The sequence below is a fragment of the Ceratotherium simum genome, chromosome 18 (assembly GCF_057802395.1).
Source record: "Ceratotherium simum simum isolate JZ-2026a chromosome 18, ASM5780239v1, whole genome shotgun sequence".
Lineage (NCBI taxonomy): Eukaryota > Metazoa > Chordata > Mammalia > Perissodactyla > Rhinocerotidae > Ceratotherium > Ceratotherium simum.
Window position 1 is genome coordinate 12227045 of NC_141917.1, and position 26800 is coordinate 12253844.

At 41.5% G+C, this 26800-nt stretch overlaps 1 protein-coding gene across 2 annotated transcripts in view; it reads left to right on the forward strand.

The window, feature by feature from the left end:
* The window catches only part of TRIO (trio Rho guanine nucleotide exchange factor), a 355370-nt gene that overhangs the window by 114351 nt on the left and 214219 nt on the right, over positions 1 to 26800 (forward strand). For both annotated transcript variants that reach the window (XM_087443141.1, XM_087443142.1), the window contains exons 2-4: positions 10515 to 10589; positions 19674 to 19788; positions 25444 to 25636. In XM_087443141.1, coding sequence (XP_087299267.1) covers positions 10515 to 10589; positions 19674 to 19788; positions 25444 to 25636 — 383 coding nt within the window. The remainder of the gene's footprint in view (positions 1 to 10514; positions 10590 to 19673; positions 19789 to 25443; positions 25637 to 26800) is intronic.

Here is a 26800-nt window from a genome sequence, read left to right on the forward strand (position 1 = left end):
TTGCCCAAAGCCCCAGTAGATAGTTGTATGTCATAGTTGCACATCCTTCTAGTTGCTGTATGTGGGACGCGGCCTCAGCATGGCCGGAGAAGCGGTGCATCCCTGCGCGCCCGGGATCCGAACCCCGGCCACCACTAGCGGAGCGCACACACTTAACCGCTAAGCCACGAGGCCGGCCCTGGTCTTTTATATATATGTGTGTGTAATTTTATGACTCTACTAGATATGGTATATTAATTTAGATATAATCACTGGTCACTCAAGTTAATTGATAGCTTATTAAGACACTCAGCCTTGGCTTATGTTTCTCCACTGATGGAAAACGAATCAACAGTGTCTTGAGGGTAGAAGGGATTCAGAGGTGTTTGCTGAGGAGCCTGGAGGAAGACCCCTGGGCAAGGATTGTGGGTTCAGTGTCTCCCCCCCGCCCCCCAAGCCAAATTTTAAATCCAAACCTCGGTTCATTGGTGGGGATGAAGTCCCTTTGTCGTACATAAATTTATAGACCAGCTGGAAAGAGCAGCAGGCTCGGCCTCCCTGCCTGATGTTAGTTCTGTTCTCTTCATCCTCATGGTCAGTGACAAGGCAGGATGTTGCGGGTGATATAATGCAGGTGTTCTGGGATGTTACTGTTTGTGATCTATGACATTCACGGAGGCTTAACTTGCATTTAATAGACATCTTCTCATGAGTGTTCACTTGGGCTGCCTCAGGCTGTACTTGGCCTTCTTGTACTGAGGGACTTAAGACAACAGCACAGGCTACATACAAAGGGAAGAAAGAGGCGCAGTTCTGAGTTGTGTGGAGTTCACTTGTCTTGCTGATTCTGCCATGCCTGCTCTGTTTACAACATCTCATAATTCGAGGACTTCGCTGTAACTTGAAATTCTTGGGTGAAGACATTACCGCCTGCAAGGAGGCAGGGCCACGAGGCCTGTTTCCTACTTAGAAACCACTGCCCTTAAAGGCCTGCATCCTTTGGGTTGTTGAGAAGGCGGAACAAAAAGTCACCGAATGCTCTTCTCCCAAATCACAGCCCGCTCTTCCTACCAGAGAAGCTTTTTATAATTAATTAATTATTTGGTGGCTGGGGCAGAACATAACTTTTTTTTTAAGATTTTATTTATTTATTTATATTCCCCCCCTAAAGCCCCAGTAGATAGTTGTATGTCACAGCTGCACATCCTTCTAGTTGCTGTATGTGGGACGCGGCCTCAGCATGGCCGGAGAAGCCGTGCGTCGGTGCGCGCCCCAGATCTGAACCCGGGCCGCCAGTAGCGGAGCGCACGCACTTAACCGCTAAGCCACGGGGCCGGCCCAGAACATAACTTTTTAATTACATTGTAAAAATACCAAAGTAAAACTTCCTATTTTATATTTACATATTCCTAATTTATATTTTAATTTTATGTATTAGCCAGTCACAGAATATACTAGACAAAGAAATACAGCCACCTCAGCCTCCTCTGAATGAGTTCGTGTAGTGAGTTGACTGCTTTGGAGCTGTTGCTGACTGTCTGTGATGAGATGGGTACTTTCCATCTCAGAACTCCAAACTGTAGACTGCCACTTAAAATGTCCAACTGCTTGAAGCACTCTGAACCTCAAGGGTTAGCTAGCTGGGTGTGAAGCTCTTATTGCATGCCGTGGCACTCTGCCAGGCAGTGAGAACCCTACAGTAAGACATGGGACAGTCCTGTCCCTCTAGGAGCTTGCCTTCTGATCGGGGGCACTGACGAGCATTTAGATAACTGCTGTGCAATGTGATAAGGGCTCGGTGCTGTGGGAGTGCGGGGTGGGGATCTGATCCAGCAGTGGGGGACTCCAGAAGGGGTGGGTGGTTCTGAGTCTTTAAGGACAGTTGGGAAGGTGAAGAGCATGCATGTTGGGAGGTGAGGGGGTGTTTGAGGCTGCTGGGGGAGCAGTGTGTGTGGAAGTTCAGGGGTGAGCGAAGGTGTGTTACAATTCCTGCAGTGAGCGTGGGGAGAGGGTCCCCAGGGGGGAAGTAGTGAGGCTGCAGAGGTCAGTGGACATCGGATCAGGGGGTGCTTTTTGCCGTGTCAGCAAGTTTGGGCTTTATTTGAGGGCACTGAGAAGCCATTGAGGAATTAATAGGGAGTAAAATGGTGACATGTATGTTTAGGGGGAAGTGGCAGAACGGCTCAGAGGGAGTCATGAACAGTGATTAGGAGATTGCTGGAATAATGCACATGAGGGAGATGCTGGCCCGTGGGGGCAGGGAGACGTGGTGCTGCAGTTAAATCCTGGAGTCCACAGGAGTGCATGAGAGGATGGAGGGCAGGGAGAAGCCCGGGTTCCTGGCTTGGCCTGGTGGCTGGTGGTTTGTGGGGCCAGATACTGCTGGGATGCACACAGCAGGGGGCATGTTTGCGGAGATGAGGATGAGTTCAGCGTTAGACATTTAAGTGGGGCCTGCTTCATGACACCTCTTTGTTTCAGTGATGACAGTCTCCTGCTTGGTAGTCAAGGCACACCATAATCATCTCCCCCCACAAATCCTACATTTTACGAGATGTCTCCTCCTGTTCTGATCCCTCTGGCCCTGGTTTCTCCATAACAAGTGTCTGTACCACGGAACTGACCACTCTTTTTTTTTTTTTGAGGAGACCAGCCCTGTGCTAACATCTGCCAATCCTCCTCAAATTTTTTTTTTTTTGCTGAGGAAGACTGGCCCTGGGCTAACATCTGTGCCCATCTTCCCACGGTTTATATGGGACACCGCCACAGCATGGCTTGCCAAGCAGTGCGTCGGTGCGCGACTCGGATCCGAGCCGGCGAACCCCGGGCCGCCGCAGCGGAGCGCACGCACTTAACCGCTTGCGCCATCGGGCCAGCCCCGGAACTGACCATTCTTGTGTGTTGCTTTCCCACACAGACTGAGTTCAGCAAGAGCTCTGGATTACAATTATGTACAAGCTCCCACCCCACCCTGCCCCAGTGCAGGGCAAATCGGTGTGCACTGAGAGAAGTTTTCATGTCACTAATTTATACCACTTTTCTGTAATTGAAAGCCTTTCTGTGTCCTTATTCCTTATGTAATAATCAAAAAGGTATTTATATGAAGGAAAAGGAGTAGAATTATAATATAGCTTTATTTTCCAAAGCCTTTTATAGAATATGATTGTGATCTATATTAAAAAAAATGTGGGCATTAGAGTTTTCCCTTATTTGATAGAAAGCAAATGTGCTAACATATGAAATGTTCGAGGAAATGATTAAACAGGGTATCTTTTAGTAGTCAACCTTGGATGATTTCATGTAAATCAAGTCATTTGATACAATGATCAAATTGTATCAGTTGTTTCACTGTGGTTCATTTGATCAAACTTAAGTTTCTAAACAGCTGTTCTGAGAGGCTGCTGCTTACTTCAAGCAAGTTGTCTTTGGAACAGGTCAGCATCACAGAACCCTTTGTATGCACATATGTGTATGTGTGTGTGCGTGTATGTAGCTGAGGATGGGGTGTCTAGGGTCCCGGGGTATAGCCTGGGTGAGCTTTCCCCAGAGATGTCTCCTGACAGGCACATGCACAGACAGATGTGTGTGTTCTTTATTCTGGCATTAGGCAGACATGAGGATACATTTCCTCTGTGCTTAGCCCTATACTGGTCCCTGGTGATCCAAAGATGAATGGCATGTCTGAGCTCCTGGTTCTTTTTTGATTTATGAGATCACAAGAAGGTAGAACTCTCGTTTATAATACTACGCCTTTTTTTGATTATTGAAATAATCGCTTCCATTGGTCTATTAGTTATGCTTTTTAATCAACTTCTAATACATAGGCAATACATAATTAAGTCATCAAGTGTTAAAAATCTACATTGTTTCATTTATGTTAAAATATATATAATAGTTTTAAAAATATCTTTTATTCTGGTCTTTTGGTTATTTTGGTGTGTCCTCTGTGTTTTGTGCTCCAGACATTAAAAGCCAGAGCTATTTTAAGTTGAAATGCCCTTAACTCTCTTGAATCAGTCAAACTTATGGCACTTTTTCTTCCTTAAAGGTATGATATTACAGGCTGTTTCTTCTAAAATTATGTGAAGGAATAAATCAAGCAGTCTGACAGTTATAACCATCAAGGTTATAAGCAAAAATTATGCTGGACTATGAAACCCCATCCATATTCCTGTGTGGTGGTCTGTGAACATGTTCATATTCTAGTTATAAGTACTTAATTCACTTTATATGCATTTTATAAACATTTTATATGTGTGGATTGTAGTAATATATTTATGTAAAAATAATATAAGCATTGCATTATGTTTTGAATTTCTTTAATATGTTAGTAAAAAAGACATTTATACCATTTGATTTATAACCTTGTATCTTGTTCCCCTTAAACATTTTCATGGAAGATCCAGGCTAGCTAAAATGCTTCTTTCCTACGCAACTCCAGTGTAAATGCTTGCCCAGCTAAAGCCTTGATAGCGCGAACATCGTGCCGCCGCGCACCGCCGCTCCCTGTGATCTGTGACTAATCCTGCAGGCACCGCAGAGAAAGGTCCGGGTGGGAACTGCGGACGGCCTGCCTGGAAAGGGTGACGTCACCTCCCTTTGCGCAGGCGCGGCGCCGCTGATGCAGAGATTTATCACCCTGCTCTTTGTGTTCAAGGGTGCGTGCACGCGTTTCCCCTAAATAAACCAATGAGTAAAATTCGGTAATTGCCACCAAGACTCGGTACTAATAGTAACCCTCCAGCTTACTATTTAATGTTCCTCTTCTTTGTTCTCTCAAAATGCTGCTTTATTTATTAACACATTTTTTATTACTGCTACAACCTGTGTTTTTGTAAGTAAAGGATTTTTTTTCAATCTCTCCCACTTTGCATTATCCCATTTAGTAAATACTAAAGTAGTGTATCTGACAGGCAAATGAGACCTCCGAAAATGGATGAGAGCATCATTTCTCTCGTGGATTGTCTTTTAAGGGCAAATCTCCACGCGGGAGGAGAGGCAGACAGCTCAGAACAGGTGCCATTTCGTTTGGTTCAGCTCAAATGATCAGGAGATAACTATGGTGTTTTCTAACACTATTTTTACTAAAAAAACTGTTTGACTAGTAATTTGAGGATTATGTAAAATTTCAAATTACTAGTATCTGCCAGAAGTCCTGGGAGAAATAGGGGGAAAAAAATTGGCCTGTGTTTTAGTTTAAAAAATTTAAAATTTGATTCATTTTTAAACTCATTTGATTTATTTTAATTTTTTTAAAACCAGTTATGTGAAAAATTCTGTTGGGATAATGTGCTGCATAAAAGCTTTTGCTCATTGTGAAAATATTTCTGTGGTCCTCTTTTTTCTTTTTAAATGAAAAAACTTGGGGTTATTGTTCCTTTTCTATTTGTTTGTTGTTTTAAAAAAATTTAATACCAAGGAAGTGACAAAGTGCTGAGCATTCCAGTCAGGAGTGACTCGCTTCAAAAGGTATTTGTCAACAATAACAATACAGCACCTCCCTGCAGACTCAGGGTAAAAAATGAGAAATTGATCTGACCAGTGGGGTATTCGATAGTTGAAGTTTCAGACCACTGATTCAACTAAAAGGTTTTTCCATTGTTGAATGATAACTTGTGGAATATTTCCTCTTAGGGCAGAAAGGTTAATTTTCCTTGTTATAAATATAAATCACACTATAGGAATGGCTGTGTGAACAATGCTGAGCTTATATTTCACAAACCTAAAATAGAAAGTGTTAGGGAACATTGGGATGCTTGATCGGGGTTCAGGGGCAAGAAGCTGGAGGAGGATGTTCATTTGTTAGTTGGTTCATTCATTCATCCATTCCTTCATCCAGCCACCCCATGTTTATGGACCACCTGTGCCTGGCGCTGTCCTAGACATCAGGGATACAGCAGAGAACAAAACTGACCCATCCTCTGGCTAGCAGGCTGATTTAGAAGAAGAGAGAGAAAAACTGTCCTCTCGATGGGCAATATAATGCTTATTTTAAGAGATATGGATGATTTGGGAGCAGAGGTTTAAAATGTATCTCAGATAGACATGCTCCTGAACCAAATAGCAATTTAAAAGGTGACAATAGAATCAATTTTGGCAAGTAATATCATGCTGAACCTTGGGGTTGAGATATTTTTACATGACTGTATTAAAACCTCTAAATATTCAAATTTAATTGTTTTAGGAAAAGATGTTGTGTTGACTTGAAACCAGGAAAGAGGAAAGAAAATCATCAGCCACTAACTTCGTATTTATATTTAGTTCACAACAATAAAATCTGATTTTTAACCCAAACCCTTTTACCCTAATAACATTCAACAAATATCAATATCAAGGTCTTAGAGTTAATAGTAAATGTTGTCATGTGAACATTCTGATCAAATTCCTCGATGACTTAGTTCAAAAGAGCAGTGGTTGCATGCCTTCCAGGACTCCCCTGGGAAACCTCTGGACCTCGGGATGAGCCTCGGCTGAGCCTCGGCTGACTGCGTCCTGTGCTGTGTTCACTGTCCCCTGAAGCTAGCATTTCATTAAAATTCACGTTGGTTCCTTTGTCGCAGCGAAATGTACTTTAAATTGTAACCAGCATCCAGTCATCTTTCTGCACACTTCAGTATAAGCTCAGTGTAATTTAAAAAGTATGTAATTCAAGAAAGGGGCACCACTAACTGTCCTCTGACTTTGGCCATTTACCTCTTTGTTAGTTACCACCTTACTGTTCTTTTTCTGCCCTTTCTTTCCTAATTTTACCAACATTCTCTTTGTGGCACCCCCTTCCACCTATTAGTGGCATTGTCAAACTGCCGTGGTGGCACTTAGAAGTAAAACTGCTGCTGCCTCCTGCTCTTGGCACAAAGATGTGGTCTGGGATCTCGGAAGCGTCACTCTGAGAGGGATTGGCCCTTCATTTCCTACTCCGTGAGCATGGGAGGAGAGGTGTGCGCTTCCAGGATAGTCACTGAGGTTCAGGAACCACAGTTGGATCCTTTAATGCAAGAGGAAAGAACACAGTAGGAATTGTCTTATCTGCAGTGTAATCTAGAATCACTGGAAAAGCACAGAAGCCATTCATTCATTCATTCATTCATTCAGTTAGTAGTCGCACACTGTTTTCATAAATATCTCTTCAGGGCATGGAACAGAATCTGCCTTTTTAATTTGAGGACGTTTCATTGCTTGAGTTCTTCCTGCTTTTTATTGAAAGTTACATGATATGTTTAATCTAGTTTTCGTATGTATACATGCTTCCTCAGTCTTTTGCTTATTGGGTTTGTTTTTAAAAATGGAAATGAAATAAAAAATAATACTTAGATGACTGCTATAATAGGCACAAACTCAATATCTTTGGTTAGTTTTATATTTCTGCTTTTTTCCCTATTTTCTGTTTTAAAAGTTTTAATTGACAATTTTAATAAAATTATCATTTTTTTTCTGCGACATAGTCAACAAAAATATTGTAGTAAAACTGTTTAGAATTTATGTTCTAGTCTATGTTTGGACATGTACATATTTCGCAGTAGAAGTGTAACACATTTCAACACCAGTTTAGCCAGTGATTCATGTGCCTTTCCTCCTCTAGAAGGACCATGAGTCTTATTTAATTTAGGAGCGAAGTTCAGGAACTGACAGGCTAAAGTAACTACAGTTTTCAGAAACTAAAAATACGTGGGAGTGAGTCTGTGGCTTATAATGGGACATAGGAAATTGCGATTTTCTGTCGAGATTGTTCAGTTTTCTTCACCTTGTTTTATATTCTTCCTGTGAAGTGGCCTGGAACACAGCAGCCCTAATATCCATCATTCACTCCATCCAGGGTATTAATAGATAGGAACGGTTCAGAGAGTCAGCAGGAATTGTCAAGAATGCTTTAGAGTTATTATGTAAGTCACACAGTCCTCTTTTAAGGTACCAGCACTGGGATTAGGACATTCTACTTGTTGAGGGGTGTGTGAGAGGGAGCTAGGCCCACGTGGGGTTCCTGTTTCTCTAGGGTGGGAATCCAGGACAGCAGTTGGTGGTGGCACTTCTCTGAGGGCTTTGCTGTGTCCTGGCCAGGACATCTGTGGGCATAGGCTATGTGGGATGGTAGGAAGCATGCGTCTTCTTATCTGGTAGCAATAGAAGGGGGTCCTCATTTCAAATCCCTGTAGATTGGGATCTACAGCTGTGGCTTACTTGTTCCTAGTATTTCTGTCATTTGATCTGCCTCCTCATTTGTGTGGGTCCCATAGCACTTTTGCTGCTTATGGAACTTTTCCTACTATGCCTTGTTCTGTAGGTATTTATTAACTTGTCTCCTTGAGGGCCGTTGTGGCGCATAATTCCTCTTGGCATTTGCCCCACTGCCATCTGTGTCCACCTCAGATGGAATCGGGATGTAATCAGTCTCTGCAGATGCGTTCAGTGAATTACCCAATGACTGGCAGTGAGTTGCTGAGACTAGATTGCATCCATTAAAGAGTTTTGAAGGAAGCTTAAGGATGAAATTGCAGAACTCTTGGCTCTTGTTTTGCCTTTTATAAATAGCCACTTTTTTAAAAGCTTGGTGAGTTGCCAGCACAAAGCGTGGTATATTGGAAAGCAAAATGGTCTGGTGATCTGGAGGCCTGGGTTCTGTTTCAAGCCCTTTCATAACCGGCTGAGTAGTGCCGCTAAGCCGCCTGGACCTCAGGGTTCTCATCAGGATGTGTTTGCTGCTGTCTTTACGCAAAATCTCTAGTGATTGTCATAGTTAAACCCCATTAAGCCCAGTTCTTAGTACATGTATAAGTGTTCTATGGACAGGAGAGATTGCGTAAAAAAAAAAAAAAAAAGACACTGATAATCTATTCATTCTTTGTTTCTGTGAATGATATGTTGTAAAGGTTGGATTGTGTTGTATTCCTCCAAAAGGTGCTAATTTTGTTGTTCACTTGCTTGCTTTTTAGCAGGCTACGAATTTGGCTGGACTCAAGCTGCAAACCCTGCCTCCTCTGCAGTGGGCAGCAACTTGAATCTCGAGTCAGATCTTTTAGGATCTTAAGGAAAGCTAAGCTTTCCTTAGCTTGGAGCTTGGGCTGCTTGGAGCTTGCCCTGCACATGGGAAGTTCAGGGGCCAGGCAGAGATTTGGGCCAAGTTTATGCACAGAATTTGGGGCTCCCCGTATCCTTTTCATGATTTCTCTCTCAATTTCCGCAGCTGAGGTCCCCCTGAGCTCTATCCTGCTTCTTGTTTTAGCAGCTCCGTGTGGCTTAGACTGGGCCATGCTCTCAGGCTAAAAACCCTAATAAAGTCATTTCCTTTTTCTAGTGTTTCTCCCTGCTTTTGGTTACTCTTCTGTGCCTTGAGATAGTTGGGTTTTTTTTATGGATTTAATCTGAGGCAGGGCTGGTCCAATAGGAGCTACTCGGGCATACCAGAAGTAGAAGCTCCATTGTTTACTTAGGGTACTTCTCTTGCTTTCTAATTCCAGATCTCTATCTATTATCTCTTGTGTTACCAAGCTAACATTTTGGATGCTTTCTTTGTACTGTTTTGGCAAAAATAAACAGGAAAGTAGGGATGGGGCAACATTCTTCTATTTTTTCTAGAGATTGCTCTGCCGATAATGATAGTCACTAGTTTTGATGAGAAGGGCCAGCATCTTGAACCTAGATTACCTCTGTTGGAGACTTCGAAGAGAAATATCCTGAGGTGTTATTAGGAGTATGAAAGTTTTTGACCCCAAACTCTCATGTGTCCATTTGCCCTAGTGAGCTGGGCCGAACACATTTGGGCTGCAAGAATTCCTTTTGCTTAGATGGATGTTGGCTTGGCCTAAATTGCCTGCTCCGTGCTTCTTTTCCACAGTATTTCCACTTGGCCTTCTATGGTACTGGGGGCATGGGGACAGTTGGTTTGCAGTGAGAAGAGGGACCTTAGCCACCTGTGAAGCAGGTGGCACCAGGCCATCTTACCACATTACCCAGTGACATTCATTCCTCCAGGGGGGCATGACCCAGAAAGCCTGGAAGAGGGAGCTGTGGCCAGTCCCCAGCTATTTATAATCCCTTCTCTCCTCCCTCCGCTGTTTATTTTTAACCAGACTCTGAAGTCTGATAGGAAGAGGCCTTGAGCTCCCTCTAGAGGCTTTAGTGTGCCTGAATTCATTACCGCTGCTCTAGTGTACCACATGTTTAAAACACAGTGTTGCTGCTTTATTTGCCAGTGTTTACATTAATCTACAAGATTAAAATGAAGATTTTTGAAATTATCTGGACTAATTTTATATCCTGTTTTTTTGAGACTGGATCTTTATTGCTAGAAACGGCCAAGAGCCTGATTGGTACAGGAGCCTCTAGATCTGTGTGCAAATCATTATTCTATATTAAAATAGAAGATAATTCTGTGATCAGAGACTTTCCTTCATAGAATTCAAATGTTTTCAAATGATGATGTTTCTGAAGTTAATTTAATGGGTGTGAAGAAAGCTGGTGTTGGCATTGGATAGAATGGTTAAGAAATTAAATGTCACTCGAGCAACCTAGTAATTTTGTTTTCTCCTTATGTATTTCAGGGTTTCGAAAAAACGATGAAATGAAAGCTATGGACGTTTTGCCAATTTTAAAGGAAAAAGTTGCATACCTTTCAGGTAAAGTTTAATTTTCTAATCTGCTTTATTGTTCCTTCTGACTTCTCTGACACAATATCAGGGTCTAAAATACTTAACCAGTTCGCCTGCCACACACAGAAAAGCATTGGCATTTCAGTGCATTTTTAACTGCTTTATTTTTGTAGCATGTTCCTGAGAAATTAGCGCCCAACGCGTTTTCTTCTAGCTGTCAGGCATGTTATAGGTCAGATAGCATTGGTAATTAAAATATGTGTGGGTCTGTCATTCAGCAAACATTTGGCTGTTTTGCCCCAATCAGTGCAATAAAACAACTGATTTTTTGAAGTCCATCATCTCAGCAGAAGTGGTGGAAATGTGACCGTGTGTCGACATGTCCTGAATTCCTCACCTCTGCTTCTTGTGCTCTGGTCCTGGAGTTCCTAGAACTCATGTCGTGGACTGTGAAAGCCCCTGTGCTCTCCACTGCTGGGTCCTCCGCTTCACTGTAGAACCTGGTCCTTGGGGCACCTGGCCCTCCTGCAACGTGGTGACAGACTCTGGACCAGTCTCCCAGGCTTTGGGGCGCTTAACTGCCCTCTACTCTGCACATAGACGGTCAGCTTTAGGGCTTTTTTGGCTGTCTCCTTGGGGGCTCCCTCCTACATGAACAGAACAGCCATTGACACCAGTTCACTTGTTACAAAACAAGTTTTCTGCTCTATTTTAGGAGAAAGTAAATCTGTAGATTGTCACGTGCTTTTAGACAGTCTTCCTGGATGTGTTTCCTTTGATAAATTTTTATCTTTCTCAAACAGGCATACTATGCTGATCTGATGTCTCCTCTTGAACACATTTTATTTTAAATTTATAACTCTGCTAGCTGCTTTTATATGTTTTGTGTGTCCTTTTGGCATGTGGAACTGGTGTATATACAGGATGCTATGGTATTTTTGCTAATCTTACCTTGCTTTATGTCCAGTAGTGTTTCTTGGCCCCTGTTAAACACTGATGATTTTGCTGAAGTAAATCTAATTCAGAATGCGTTGGGAAGGTAATAGAAGAGTAGGAAGTTCATGAAAAGAAGAAAGTGCTTTAGATTGTTGGGAATACATGGTAAAAATAAAATGAAAGAAAAAAGAATACCTGCTGGCTTATAATACACTGTTTTAAAAGTAGCATTTGCTCTTTTCTGATCATTTACTGACAAACTGCATAATATAGACTCATAGCCAGTTTCGTGAACTCCTGACTTTGTAGTTTACGGATGGATTTTAAAGTTAATATAATGGAAAGACCCTACTTATAAATATTAGAGGCACCAGTAAGAAAGGCTTAAAGAAAGCTGATCCTGCACGTTAATTAGTTTTTTATTATAAAGTTTGGATCTGTGACTAGAGCACTTGCTCCTTCTGTACCTGTTGTTCCTAAACCCCTTGTTATTCCACTTTCTTCTTTTGTTAAATTCGTGGAGATGGGCATGTAAAGAACAGTGGGAGGTTAAGATGGATGATTTTTGTTTGTATTCATTCTTTTATTAGGCATTTAATACAGAATATATTATCAGATGGCGTTTTTATCTAAGTCAAAACTAAAACTATTTCCCTTTTAACTAATTAAAGAAATAAAATCAGCAGTCTGTCAGAGTTTATCATGAATCTTTACTAAAACCTTAAATTCTGCAGGGTTAACTAAAGTTGGATCTCTTTAGTGGGGAGGGAAGTTTTACATTGTTACAAATTAGTATGGAACTGTTTTTAAATATTAGAGATGGTAGGACTTCCACCAGCTGTGTTAGCAAAACAAAGTGAGTAGGCCACCACAATTTTATAGTGTTTCCTAATTTATGACCAGAATTGGCAAATTATGTTAGCATGAGATCATTGCTGATTGCCTTAGGCTTGCTATTTTTAGGAAGGGAAAAGGAAAAAAAATTATTAAATTAAAAACAAATTGATTACTTGTATGGTGAATTTTTTTTGAAAAGTTACAATGAAAAAGTAAAATTTTTACCTCTGATCCTATCTTTTTTTCTTGAGATATCATTCACATGCCATAAAATCCACCTTTAAAAAGTGTACAATTCTGTAGATTTTAGTGTATTCACAAGGTTGTGCAGCCATCACCACTGTGTGATTCCAGAACTTTTCATCACCCCCCAAAGATCCCCATACCCAGTCCCCGTTCCCTCCACCGCCTAGCTCTGAGAATTGCTAATGTGCTTTCTGCTCTGACCCCAATTTTAAAAATACTAAGGGATATTTATTATGGTACCTTTGTGAAAGCTCTCCATCTGAGTGGCTTTTAGTAATTAAATCTAAGTGGAATAGCCAGGGCTTTGAAAAAGCAGGCCGTAAGATCATTGATTCCATGAGATACTTTCTAGCTCAAGACCTCTAAAAAACCAGTGAGGATTCCTTGAACTTGAACATTTCTGATCTTCAGGCTCATCTCCAGGTACTTTAAAAAGTAATTCTCGTTGCACTTACGTAAGATAGCAAAGTACTACTTCCTCCACTCGGAGGATGAGTTAAATGAGGTTAGATGACGTATCTAATTTTATGCTTGAAGTCAGGAGGAGGAGCAGTACAAGAAGTGTCCTGTAGTTTATATTTAACATTAAAAAATATATACATATATAAATAATGTAGTATATATTTATAGTATACATATTTAATGTGTCGTATATACTTAATGTCCTTTGTGTGTGTGTGTGTACATCTTATATATACATATAATGTCAACTACTACATGTGGTTCCTATACCATTAGGGTTTGGACTTTAAAAGAACTCACAGACAGCCACCAGAATTAAGAACACTTTTTCCCCCTTAACTTTTATCATGAACATTTCAACATCCAAAAGGAGAGAGAATAGTATAATGAATTTCCATGAACCCATGGTTCACTTCAGTAATCTCGTTTCGTCTGTATTCCTTTAAAAGCTTTAAAAAGCCTCAATACCTTTAACAGACCTAAAAATGAATAGTAATTCTTTAACCTAAAAAAAGCCAATCAATATTCAAATTTCCCTGCTTGTCTCATGATTTGTTTTACAGGACATACACTGCAGTTGGTTGACACGTCTGACGTCTCTTTTCACCTGTAGGTTCTTCCTCCTTCTCCTTCTTTTTGTCTTATCCCCTTATGTTTATGAGCTGAGGAAACACATGTTTCCCTGTAGATTTCCCTCCATTTTAGCTTTTGCTGGTTGCATCCCTGGGTGGTCATTTGACATGTTCCCCTGCTCTTGTGTTTCCTGTAAACTGGGAGCTGCATCTTGAGGCTTGATTAGACTTAGCTTAGATTTTGCAGGGAAGGAGGCAAAAATCCGTAATGGGTGGTGTTGGGTAGTTCTATTGCGAGTTTTATTGGGAGAGTCTGGCTGTCTCTTTTTTATGATGTTAACCATTCATTGATGATCATTGCTTAGATCTGTTATTTTATTGGGGTTGCAAACTTGTGATATTCTGATTACATCCTTTCTTCTTTGTTTATCGACTTGGGTATTCCATAAAGAGAAGTGTCCCATCAGCAGTTTCTTGGTTACCTTGAGAACACAGTTCGTAGGAAACGCAGGGTAAATGATTGATTCTTGTCCTTTACCAGTTTTCAGACTAATGAAAAATGACCACTAGTCATTTCAGACTAGTAAAAATCCTTTGACGTTTTCTTTTAGTGTGATTTTGAGCTCAGGATTTTAAATATATTTGATGTATTTCAATTCATTGTAATTTTTTTTTTTCTCTTATGAAGTTAAAATTTTCCCGTCTTTGGCCAATGGGAGCCTCTTCAGACTGGCTCTTGAATCCAAGTGCCACAGTCATACTGCTTCTCTCTTTGCTGATGTGACCAGATGGTTCAGGCCCGTCTTGTCTATTTTCTGCTCCATATCTGCAGAGACCCATTCTCTAAAACGCCCTGGTTCCTTTGCCTGGGGAATGGTGCAGGGTGCTAGGGAAGCTCGCTGTTACTGGGTGGGTCACTGTTTCTGTGCCTCTTCAGTGGACACATCTAGGAAATATGTGTGTGTGTGTATATATATATATATTTTTTTTTTTTTAATGAGAAAAGATGTCATGACTCCATACCAAAATTTCCAATTCAAATTTAGGATTACAGATATTTTATTTTTCTTTGATTTTATAGTTGTACCTCCTTTTCCTTATGCTAAAAATCTTAGTCCTACCCCCATCAACGTAATTACTTATTTACATTGTAATACTGATGCTATCACCACAGACTGACCACCACATGTAATTTAATACTTTTGTTATTGTTTTGTTGTTCTAAGGGCATATGCCACTAGGAAGGTACGGTCCTATTACTGTTACATTGTAAAGTCACGTGAAATAGTTCGTCTCTGTGTGGGTGAAGTTCTTAGCAACTTGAAACTCAGGATCATTTGTTTTATTTTGCTTTACATTTTTAAGTCTTAAAAAAAAACGCACTTAATCTTGCTTCAATATTAAGTAAAATATGTATGTCATTGTAGCGTAAAAACTGAAAAAAAGGTAAAGTATAGTCAAAGAAATCTAGTTTCTCTCTTTGCCTCCTCCACCCTGGAAACCTTTTTTGTTTTCTTTGGTTTTGATTTATTTCTTTTACTTTTAAAATATAAGTGCTCTCTCTATCCGTCTATCTATTCTCATCACCCTCTCCCCTAGATAAACAGGAATGGAGTATGCACGATTTACTCTGCCTTGCTTGTTTCTTTCTTTCTTTCTTTTTTTTTTTTGCCGAGGAGGACTAGCCTTGAGCTAACTTCTGTGCCAGTCTTCCTCTAGTTTGTATGTGGGTTGCTGCCACAGCACGGCTGGACAAGTGGTGTAAGTCTGCACCCTGGATCCGAACCCATAAACCCGGGCTGCCGAAGTGGAGGGCGCGGAACTTCTGATTGCCCAGAGGTTTGCTGTTAGTATTGTGACTACTGACTCTAGTTCTTGTTCCAGTTTTACAAAATTGCTCATTTCCTGGAAAGGGAAGGGGGCACCTCCCATCTGTCTCAGATATTCTTGTTAGCCTCTAGCACAGCCTGAGCCGCAGTGACTGACGGGACGGCCCAGTGCTGCCAGAGGCCTTTCAAGTGCTCTATGGATTCCTCTTAGAGTCTTCATTTGAAATGTTCTGAGAGTCGTTTCAGGACTAGGCAGCAAAGCAACAGGCGAGCACGTGAAGGTATGGGGCAGACGAGCTATTATTGGCCTTGGCTGCCCTTAGAGCAGGGGCCCAGTGGACACCCTTTTAACAGAGCTGTGTTAGTTGATAGCAGACTTAATAGATAGCAGCCGTAATTTCTCTTTTACAAACCATGCCTTTTCAGAACTTTCCTTTGTAAGTCTACTTTTCATGGTCAATGAGTTAGACTGTTCCTGAGGGGGGCGTAAAGAATCGTTTTCAATGGTGTTCTAATCCAGAAATTCAAAAGGGCCATAGAGAGAAAAGTACAGTTGGTTCATTGAAATTTACGTTATACTTTTCAGAGTAAGTATGCCCTCCTTACGAGAGAAGTTTATTCTAATTGGGTGAGAGGTGAGTTCTTAATTCATTTAAAGAAAAAGGGGCGACTCTGAGTCTAGCTGCTTCTGTGGTTGTTGCTCAAGAGACCAAGTCCCCTGGAGTTTTACAAGGGAAGTGAGTGTCACTGGCTTTAGAAATAGGTGCCACACAGACACTTATAGCTGTAATGTGGGGCCTTCAAACCTCAGTTCAGTTAGCATCTGTGTTTCTATAGGAATGTTCATCAGGCATTTCTGTTTTTAACTTCATGATACCTGATGGTAGGTATTTTTAATTAACTTTGGGTGGCATATGGATGAAGAGTCCATTCATTCAGCAGATATGTACTGAGTACCTTTTATGTGCTGGTCTCTCACTAGACATCGAGAGTATACACTGATATCAGTGAAGGAGCAGATGCCTGCCTCCACAGGGCTTCCAGACAAACAACAGGAGGTGTAAATTACATAGTTTACTAGAAGGGGAGAGGTGCCTCATGGAATAAATGGAGTATGGGGAGAGGGAGGGTAGAGGATGCAGTTTTTATACGTTACGAACAAAAACTATACTTTCTGTTTCATTTTTACTATCACAGCACTTGGATAGGCAGATAATCTTTAATGAGCTGTTAGTTTTAATGACAGACAGGTAGGGGTCCAGAGACCGTAAAGCTCTTACATAGATACCCTGGGATGTTGGGAGGTGCAGGAAATGGGTTTCCTGCCCTTTTCATTGGAGAAACTAAGGCGCTGAGTTTGCATCTATAAAATGGGACTGACATCTGTCCCACCTGCCTTACCATGAGGCTGGGAGTTGACATCACACACATGTGAGTATATCTAGTAGAAGAAACTTTTATGAGCTGCAGCAGTATTATTTTTATTAGTTCAGGAACAAGAACTCTGAACTTGTCACTTTTCTGCCTCATAACTGGGACAGTATTTTCATGTGTGCATTCTGTGACATTGGCAACTAAGCTAAATCTTGGGGAATATGATCTAAATAGACATCTGTGCAGTTGATTTTAAGCTCCTTGAGGTTCAGAGACCATGTTCCTCTAAGCTAATACTACATTTCATCTGTTCTGAGATTTTTTTTAACTTCAGTGGGACAGGTCAGCAGACAAGTGATTGGCACCTGCCCATCACTGACTCTGAGACAGCACAGATTGGGAGATGCACCCCGATGCAGGGTGGTTAGCGTATGAAAACAAATTATGCGTTATTTAAGTAGAGAATATGCAATTTTTACTTCAGAAGTGATTTCTGATGCAGTTTTAAAACTATTCTAGTGAGTTTTCTGAAGCTCTGTTCTGGGAAAAGGGAAAAGATAAAGTAAATTTTTTTCCTCTGTATTAAAATTCAAGTTTAGGTTTAAATAAGCTTTTTTGTAGGGCATGAATGAAATCCTGTTTGGTTAGAGTCTCGGGAGTCCTTGTCAGTGCTGCCAGCTCGGGGAGAATGTCTGTGGTTGGGAGTTGAAACAGTACAACAGAGGCAGCAGTACCTCCATACACACTTGCATGTAGTTCTCACTTCTGGAGTGAACAGCCTGGCCATGAGCAGCGTGCACACCTGTGGACTTCACGCATGGCTTTGATGGGCAGATTTTGCATTCTACTTTTCGCACTCATGGTAGAGCATGCCTTGCTCGAATTGTGAGATACGATGACCCCAGATGGAGGAGAGCCAAACACGGGTCATTGGCATTTAGTCTCCCTACTGAATCAAAGCTTAAGTTGCATTTAAGAAATTCCAAATGGTGGTCCAGAAAAATGCTATTCTCTTTACCAAAAGTGGGGTGAATGTTTTAATCTAAATATCATACTGTATTTTTAAAAACTCAAGTTTCTATAATCTGTGTTGATCTATAGTATTTTTGATCAAGGAGATTGATTCTTTTTTGAAAAGAAGGAAGGATGTTGGGAAATAAAAAAAATATTGGAATTGTTATATGTCTTATATTGGGGACAAGAAGTATTCCAAAAACTAGAGCCATTGATATTATCCTAAAAATACTACTTGTTATTTTAGAAGATTACTTTGTAAAGACATGCTATTGTTTGTAACAGTACTGCTTCTCACTTTTTAATAGTATCTTTCATTGCTAAAAAAGGCCTAGGAACCCATCATTTAGTTGTGCTGACAGTTTTACTACTTTAGAAAGAACTAAAGGCACTGGTTTAAGAAATTATATAAGTTCTTGTCGGAGCAAAAGACCTGGGTGTGACCATGCTGGCCTGGTCGCTTTGTCTTTACTTAAGCTCTTGGAGCCTCAGTATCTTGAATTACGAAGCTGGGATGATAAAACCTCTCAACAGGGTCATTGTGACGATCAAATCAGAATGTGTGCATAAAGCACTCGATACCATACATGGCATCATTGATAGCAGTGTTTTAGTGTGGTTCCCATTTAACACCTGAATTACTGGATTTATAAATAATTTAACACTTTTCTAGACTGCATGACTGAACGGTACACGTGGGTCATTTTAAGTATGCAGAATCAGAATTGTTTCATTACTGTTTAGAAGGAGTGTTAATCATCCTAGAAAATTGTAAAAACCCATATTGGTAAAATGTGTTTTTAAAATACCAACATCTTTTGCTGAATACTTTTTTGGCCTTTCTAAAAGGAAAGAGTCTGGTTTTCTGCTGATGAGGTAAATAATTAAGAGGAGAAAATAATTGAGAGTTTCATATTGTGACTTGAACTTTAAGATCTTATTGCTGTGCTTCTGAAGAGAGATGACCAGAGTTGTAAAAATGAATGAAGGATACACCTGGGAAGGCTAAATGTTCTTTCTGTTTTCTTTTCTGAAAACTCTGGTAGAAGTCATAAAATAAATGTGACAGTTTCACTAAAAGTGTTCAGTGATACCAGGAGACTTCATTAGGATTGTATATAGAAATATTTCTGCCTGTCTGTCTAAGCAAATCATTTGAGATTTGTAGTTAGTGTGTAATGTAATTTTTCTAAAGTCCTCAAGTTAGTGTAGTTCTGCTTTAAAATCTTGCACGCCAGTCTGTCTTGTTTTGTATGCATGGCTATGAGAGAGATTGGTAAAGCTTGACCTTTGAGGTCAGGTCCTGCCCTTGAGAGAGAAAGGTGCCCTGGAACGCCAGGTCATGTAGAGTTGTCATCAGCGTGAAGTTTGAAGAACATTCTTGTCTTATCCCTTCCAAGACTTCAAACCCAATTTGGTTGGTAGCAAAGAGAGAGCTTAGGATGTTCAGGGAAGGAGAGAGGACAATGTGGAGGAGAATGAGAGAGAGAGAGAAGACTGGAGGAGGTGGTGCTCTAAGGTGAATGAAGCACACATACATGAAAACGTTTTTTCTGTCCAAACATAAAACTGAAGAAGGGAGGAAACACATAGGAAGAAAAAGACAAGGCCTTCTGTAATACCTTCCGGGTGGCGTGCAAATCTGAGACTTGCTCTTTAGAGTCCTGGGAGCGGGTGGAATGGTCTGGCCGTGTCTCTGCTGAATCACGGGCTCTTGCCTTTGATGGAGGTACAGCTCTGCGTGAGGGGTCAGTGACCACACTGGACGTCCAGTGGTGGGCGTGTAGAGTCCTGTCTTCTCTTGTTTTTGTCTAAGTGTGTTCTGAATGTTTGTTTTCCAGGTGGCAGAGATAAGCGTGGAGGTCCCATTTTAACCTTTCCGGCCCGCAGCAACCATGACAGAATACGACAAGAGGATCTCAGGAGACTCATTTCCTATCTAGCCTGTATTCCTAGGTAAGTTCTGGGTGGTTTGGGCTTGTCACTGTTTTCACCGTTCCAAGAGGTGCGGCACCACACGCTCTAGAAAACAGCTACACAGTAGTTTGGATTCCAAGCAGACAAAGGAGTATAAAATTAAAATCACAATCTTTCTCCTTATTTCCCTTTTGTGACCATTGTGGGTACAGGGATGAGAAGGTATGTGTTTTGAGTGAGGAGCTTTGTGTGGTGACGGTGGGGTTGGGATGCCCACTTGGTTGGGATGTTAGGACGTGGCGCCTGAGGTAGAAATGAAGCAGAGTCGTCACTGGTGATTCTGATACCAAGACGCAGTGGACTGGAAGATGAGAAATGGAGTGCTGTTTCTCATAGTACCTTTCTGTCTTCATGCTGAGCTTCTGTTACTTAAAAGTATTCCGTTGATTTGTAGCATGGAGTTTGTGGGGCATTAAACCTTACCAGCTAATATGCCGAGATATCAAGTTTGGGAACCTGTATTCCATCCAAGACCCCATTAGTGATAGTCAGGGAGATTTTTAGTGTGGATGCTGAAGAACTTTAAGAATAGGCAAAGCTTTATTTTCCAGAAGTCCTGAAGTGAGAAACAGTTAATAGGACTTCACCTGTGTCTGTACTTGAGGAATTTAGAATCTTTGTTTCTGCTCTAGAAATGTATTACTGAGGTTTTACTTATAGTGCTGGCTGACAGCTGGTGGAGGAAATTTCCCCCTTTCATTAATATCTCCATTTAATTGCTCAGATTATTTTTTGGAAAATAGAGTACTACTCTGATATAATCCAAGGATATAGCCGTGGCTGGTATGAGAAATTGTGTGTGTCGGCGGTTGGAGGGGTGCTTCCCTGTGAGGAAAAGATAGTCTTCATTCCAGAAAGACATATGCTAAAGGAGGGCATAATTGACGCGGTGGAGTGAGGAGGCATTTCCTTAGAGACTAAATTAGGACGTGTACAAGCAAACTCGGTCATAATATAGGCTAGAGGAGACAGTAACTGTGAGGACTGTTTTATGCAACAAGATAATAAAAGATGGTCAATAGCAGCGTCACAGATTCTAAAAGGTTGAGGTTAATCTAATAGAGCCACCGCAGCACATGGTCTCTGACACTCCTGACGTATTTAGGTTGACACTGACCAGGGGAGACAGCTGTGTCCCTTGGTAACCCATCCTTATTGTGGCTGATGAAGTCAGTTTTTGGTGTTGACGGTCTGACCTTCTGAGGAAGTTTGGGTTTTTCTGTTAGGATATCTTTTGTGGGAAAACTATCACTTTGTATCAACAGTGACAAAGTAATGGGCCCCTACTTAAATATATGGAAAATGTTTTTCCTTTCCTCTTACTCTGGTATTTTCTTGGACTGCTGAACTGTTGAAATCATAGTGTTGGAAAGAGTTTTAGAACACTCACTATCATTTATAAATAAATATAGTTGATGGCTACCACTGACTGAGTTCTTACTATGTGCCAGGTACTGTGCTACTGATGGAAAAAGAAATAGAGAAATGCAAGGGACAATGTGAAAATAGTAAGTGCCTGCCAACCAAAATGATGCTTGTCATATAGTTTAGTGAAAAACAAGTTGTATTTCATCCAGGTGATTTTTAAAAACATTTAAATAAATAATTGGAATTCTGTATATAACTTTGGCAACTTGCTTTCTGGTTTTGAAATCTGTATTGATTGTGAATATGACAAAATTACTTTTTATTTCGTTGATATTATCAAAAAATTGATGCAGGTATATTTTAGATCATCTGGATGACCCACTTCAAAAAAACCCCCAAAACTTTGTCGTGGGAAATTGTGAGCATACACAAAACTCGAGAGAATCTATGGAACAAACACCCGTGTACCCATCATCCAGCTTCAGCGATGATCAGATTTTGCTAATCTTGTTTTTCTCTGCTTTTCCCCCAGAGTATTTTATAGCAAATCCCAAACATCCTATCGTTTCTGTCATAAATACTTAAGTGTGTAGGGTGACCCTCCAGCTATTGAGTACAGTCACTTCATTTCATTGCCTGGATTTGCTTTTATGTTTACAGTTCCATGTGACAACAAATGCTATTTTGCTTGTCCTTGGTTACTGAGCAAATGAGGGAGGTGGGATTAACATGTGAACGATGCATCTGCAAGTGATAATGGAGAAGGATTTCACAGTGGTCCAAACAGAGGAGCGGGAACAAAACGAATCCTCTCCGAGTCAAGGTCTGAAAACTGAGCAAGAGCTGCGCTGCCCCCAGTGAGCGCTTGACGGCGGGAGCACTGGCTTTAGCCAGACAATAGGATCAATAAACATCAGTAAATTCATGGTGTGTGAATTTTTTTGGACTCGTGGGCTTGCTTGTAGTTAATTTCTGAGTCTGATTATTTGTTGTTACGGTTTCTGAGTGATGTAGACAGTCCTGGGGTCTGTGAGACCTCATTCCCTGTCGTTACTCCTGACAGTTTTTGCCATGTGATGGTAGCCTCTGGCTGTCCTTCAGCCAGACACTCACCTTCCTGGGTGTGGAGAAGTGTGCCATCTGGGAAGGCGTGGACACAGTCAGACTGACTGTGACCCGGCACGAGTTACTTAATTACCTTTATGGGTTTTCTGCACAACGTGATGATAACCTGTGTTTCTTCATTGGGAGTGTTGAATAAGATTATTTATGGACGTGCCCAGCGAGGTGCCTGCTGTACAGTAGCTGCCTCAGAAGGAGTACAGTGACTTCCATCGTTCATATTCACTCCTCTGCTTCCCTTCAGTTGTTTTTCTTTGGCATGTGCTCTAGAGCCAGATCATCTTGTTTGTTTTCTCCTGCATGGCCTCTGTTTTGTCTGTTTGCCTCTTAAAATATGACCCTCAGAGTTAAACATAAACATGATCTGAGCTCCGTGAGTAGTTGGAGTATTATTATTTGAATCACCTTCCCTTCCCTTCCCCGCTCCTTTTTGAAAAAACGATTGGAGTAATAGAGTGATTTTCATAGAATTAATTTGCAAGGAAACTTTCCATTCAATGTGTGTAGGAGAAACAAGTCACAGCAGAACTTCTTGCTGGTGTGATTGGGATTCCTGCACAGTGGCAAAAATAACGTCAGTCTTGGTGCGTCTCTAGGTGTTTATTGCTCTTATTGCTTGAATTATACTAATTATGTTCTAGAGCATTTGCCCTCTTTAGAATGATTTATAGTAGCTAAATGGATAAGCCCCTCTGACTCTTTGTTGTCACTGATGAAATAATGTGAAACTTTTAATTGATTCATTCATGAACATTCATGTAAACAGGTCCTTTCTTCATCTAGGAACTAAAGAAAGTAGAGTTTCTCTTTTTTAAAGACCTGCATTGAAAAAGGACCTTAGTTTTATCTAAAGTTTCTTTATCTCACAGATAAAATAAATAATAGAGGCTCTTAGGTAAAACTGATTAGTAAGTCACGCGTTCCAATGAGCGGTGTCTTGAGAATGGCCCAGAACCCTTCTCCAGGCATCTTTACACTCCCTTAGCTGCTCATGAATGGAACTGGGTGTGGGGATGTTTGCAAGTCACTGCTGTCTTAATAACGACTGGCTTTTAACTTGATGAAGACGCATTGAAAGGGTGTTTCTGTGCTGTTTTCATTATGGGGGACGTCACCCGGGGGTCACAGTTTGATTGTGGAGGAAGGTGAGTAGTTAATCCTTCTGTAAACTGTGCCAACTCAGGGCACCTTATGGTTGTGTCTTTCTCCAGCTTGTTCCTGTTGTTAAGCCTGGAGTTATTCAAGATTCCTTCTAAGCCTCTTTCAAGTGGAGGGGCTTTGTAGGTTTATGTACATACTGTGTAGGGCCATGTGAGGAGAAAGACAGGCTGCCAGAGCATTTATCTTCTTTTTTTTTTTTTTTAAAGATTTATTTATTTATTTATTTTTCCCCCCAAAGCCCCAGTAGATAGTTGTATGTCATAGCTGCACATCCTTCTAGTTGCTGTATGTGGGACACAGCCTCAGCATGGCCAGAGAAGCGGTGCGTCGGTGCGCACCCGGGATCCGAACGCGGGCCACCAGCAGCGGAGCGCGCACACTTAGCCGCTAAGCCACGGGGCCGGCCCCAGAGCATTTATCTTGATATGGTGAAGACTGACGCTTAAAGCTCAGTCTACCAAACAGCAACTAATAAAATAATAAAACCTATTGCTGTGCTTTTCCAGGCTCCTGTCTTTGGTGTGTGGCAGCAGAATCTGAGACTGGAGCAGAGCGCCTCCGCCGGGTGGCTGACCTCCTCCTGCTCAGGCTGGCCTAGCGCCGGGCCTCCGGGGCCCTGAGGTTTCTACTGAATGGAATCTTGCAGGATTGCAGACCCCCTTAGAGCCTGAGGAAGGCCAAAATATTTAATTTCAGTGACCTGGGAGATTTGAGGAGATGTTGCAGGGAGCGCCCCTGTTGCTTCTAGGACGTGTGAAGGAGGCCCGTGACGCTCCCTGGACTGTGGCCCAGAACCTGCTTGAGGACTGTGTGAGCCAAATGTTAACTCATTCTAGGTTCATATTCATGAGTAGTTAACAGAAGTTTAATCAAATCATTCCTCAGCAGTTTTCCACATTTGAGTGGTAATCTAGGCTGCTGGATCAGTCTGTTTTCTCTTTATGGCAAACTTTTGTTTATTCTTTATTACAGGAATGCATTATATATATTTCCTGTATACCAGGGTTGAGATTTAATAAAGTTAATAATTTCTGTTGTTTCATCAAGGACATTCTTAAGAGAAACTGGCTCTTTTGTTGTTTAAACAGCAAGAACGTGGAGAGGGAGAATACGATGACTCCTGCCACTGCCTTGACTTGTGCTAAGGGCCAGCCACGTTACCACCACTGCCTTTGCACCATCAGTGCAACCAGGATAAAAAGGCAAATGAAATCTTGGTATTACTAAAACAGATTTACCTGATAGACCCCGCCAGAAGGGTGCCAAGGAGCCCCAGGGGTTGATGGACCACACTGGAGAACTTCTGAGATGGCTCAGGGGCCTCGAACAAGTTAAAGGGAACACAATGGGACATTCAGAAGCTCCCGCCGTAGCCAGCACGCGGTGGGGGTGGTTTCAGCGCCTGTGATCCTGGAAGTCCTGGGTGACTGCCGCTCGCAGCCTGTGGCTGCCCCACCTGGGCTCTGCGCATGCCAGCGGGGGTCTGTCCCCATGCATTGCTCACCAAGGACCTTTGCTGTAATAGTTACTAGACAGCGTATGTGATCAGTTAATGCACAAAAGACGAGAAGTGGGCAGGATGGTCATCGTTTTTCTCCCAAAGGGAAGACACGATGCAAAACCATCAATACAAAATAAAAGTTTTAAAGGTTATGGTGTTTTAAAACATCATTGTTCCTTGATGCATGTACAGTCAGAGTCTGTTCTTTCATGGTACAAGGCAGGGTGAGAAAGAGTCCAGTTCCGTGGGTGAGACGTGAGCTCTTTCTCTAATGGTTTCTGCATCCTTCAGCTCCCTCCGCACAGGTGCTGACCGGCAGAGGCGGCAGGTGGAGGGAGGCGCCCCTCCACGCCTCACCTGACAGGACGGAGCCCCACACGCAGCAGGACGAAGGGAGCAGAGTCGGCCTCGTGCAGCGGGACTCTGACCAGAAAAGGGGGCAAGAGTCGCGTGGTTGAAACCTGTGTTTTCTTTCTCTCCAGTGAAGAAGTCTGCAAGCGAGGATTCACGGTGATCGTGGACATGCGCGGGTCCAAGTGGGACTCCATTAAGCCTCTGCTGAAGATCCTGCAGGAGTCGTTTCCCTGCTGCATCCATGTTGCACTGATAATCAAGCCAGACAACTTTTGGCAGAAACAGAGGACTAATTTTGGCAGTTCTAAATTTGAATTTGAGGTAACTTCTCTGTGTAGCCAGACCAACTAAACCAATAGGTGTGGTTTATTAAAAGCTGACTTTCTCCTCATCATTTTAGGCTGATAATAGAGTCTTAAAACCACATATTAAACAGGAATTGCATATCTTACGTACAGATGATGTGAAATTAGTTACTGTGTGAAGTAGGTTTGTTTATTGCGTTATCCAGTGGATTGTGTTGCCGACGGGGTTTAGGTGTCAGCTCTCGTGGATTGGGGGGGTGGGGCTGTGAGGTGTAAGCATGTACCTTAGAAAGAAGCCGGTTCCCTTTTCCTCCACTTGATGAAACAGCTTTATCATCCAGCGCAAGTGGCTTTACGTGGCTTCAGATTCGTTATCGTTGCCTCAGCCTTGGAAATGAGGGAATGTTAGGGAGAAGTGCCCAACTTCAGATTTCCTGAGGGAAAAATATGGGAGAGACTAAGTTTTCATCCTGTCCTTGGTAACGGAGAGAATGGTCTGTCCTGTATTTCATGTATCGGGTCTCTCATGTATGAAAAGGGAGATGCTCCTTCAAAACCTGTGCAGAGTCCTGGATTCAGTTAGCACATAAGGTTGCTGTCTTTCAGACAGTGTATAAAACAAACCTCAGCCTGGCAACTGACTTTCCTTCAACTATAACCTCCTTAGTTTACCAAGGTTCTGACAAGGCTTTGATGTAGTTAGTTTGATGAGATGATTATGGAAAGAAAGTATTCAGGCCAGCTTGAAAGTTGATTCATGCCATATTCTGTAATAAAATTTGAATATTTTCTAGTAATTATAATTTTTGGTTGAATAGATTGCTTCTTTTAGCAACTTGGCCCAAACATTAGGTTTCAGTGAATGTATTCATATATTTTAAGGTTAAACAGCAATAATAATGTTAAACATATCACACTGTGTTAATTCTTAAGCTTTATGTTATATGTTACACTTTTGAAAGTGTTTTCGCATGTGTATTACTTGCATTTTTAAATCTCTTTCCGTGGTACGGATTTTCAATCTGAAATCTGAATTTAGTTTTAATTTGAATTTGAAACTATACTCTAGAATTTTAGGTAAAAGGTGAAACCAGTAAGCCTTTATCTTCATACACAGTAAGAAGTGATTTTTGAGAACAGTTTGTTGGGTATTAGTTGTTTTCTTGATGCAGAATTTAAA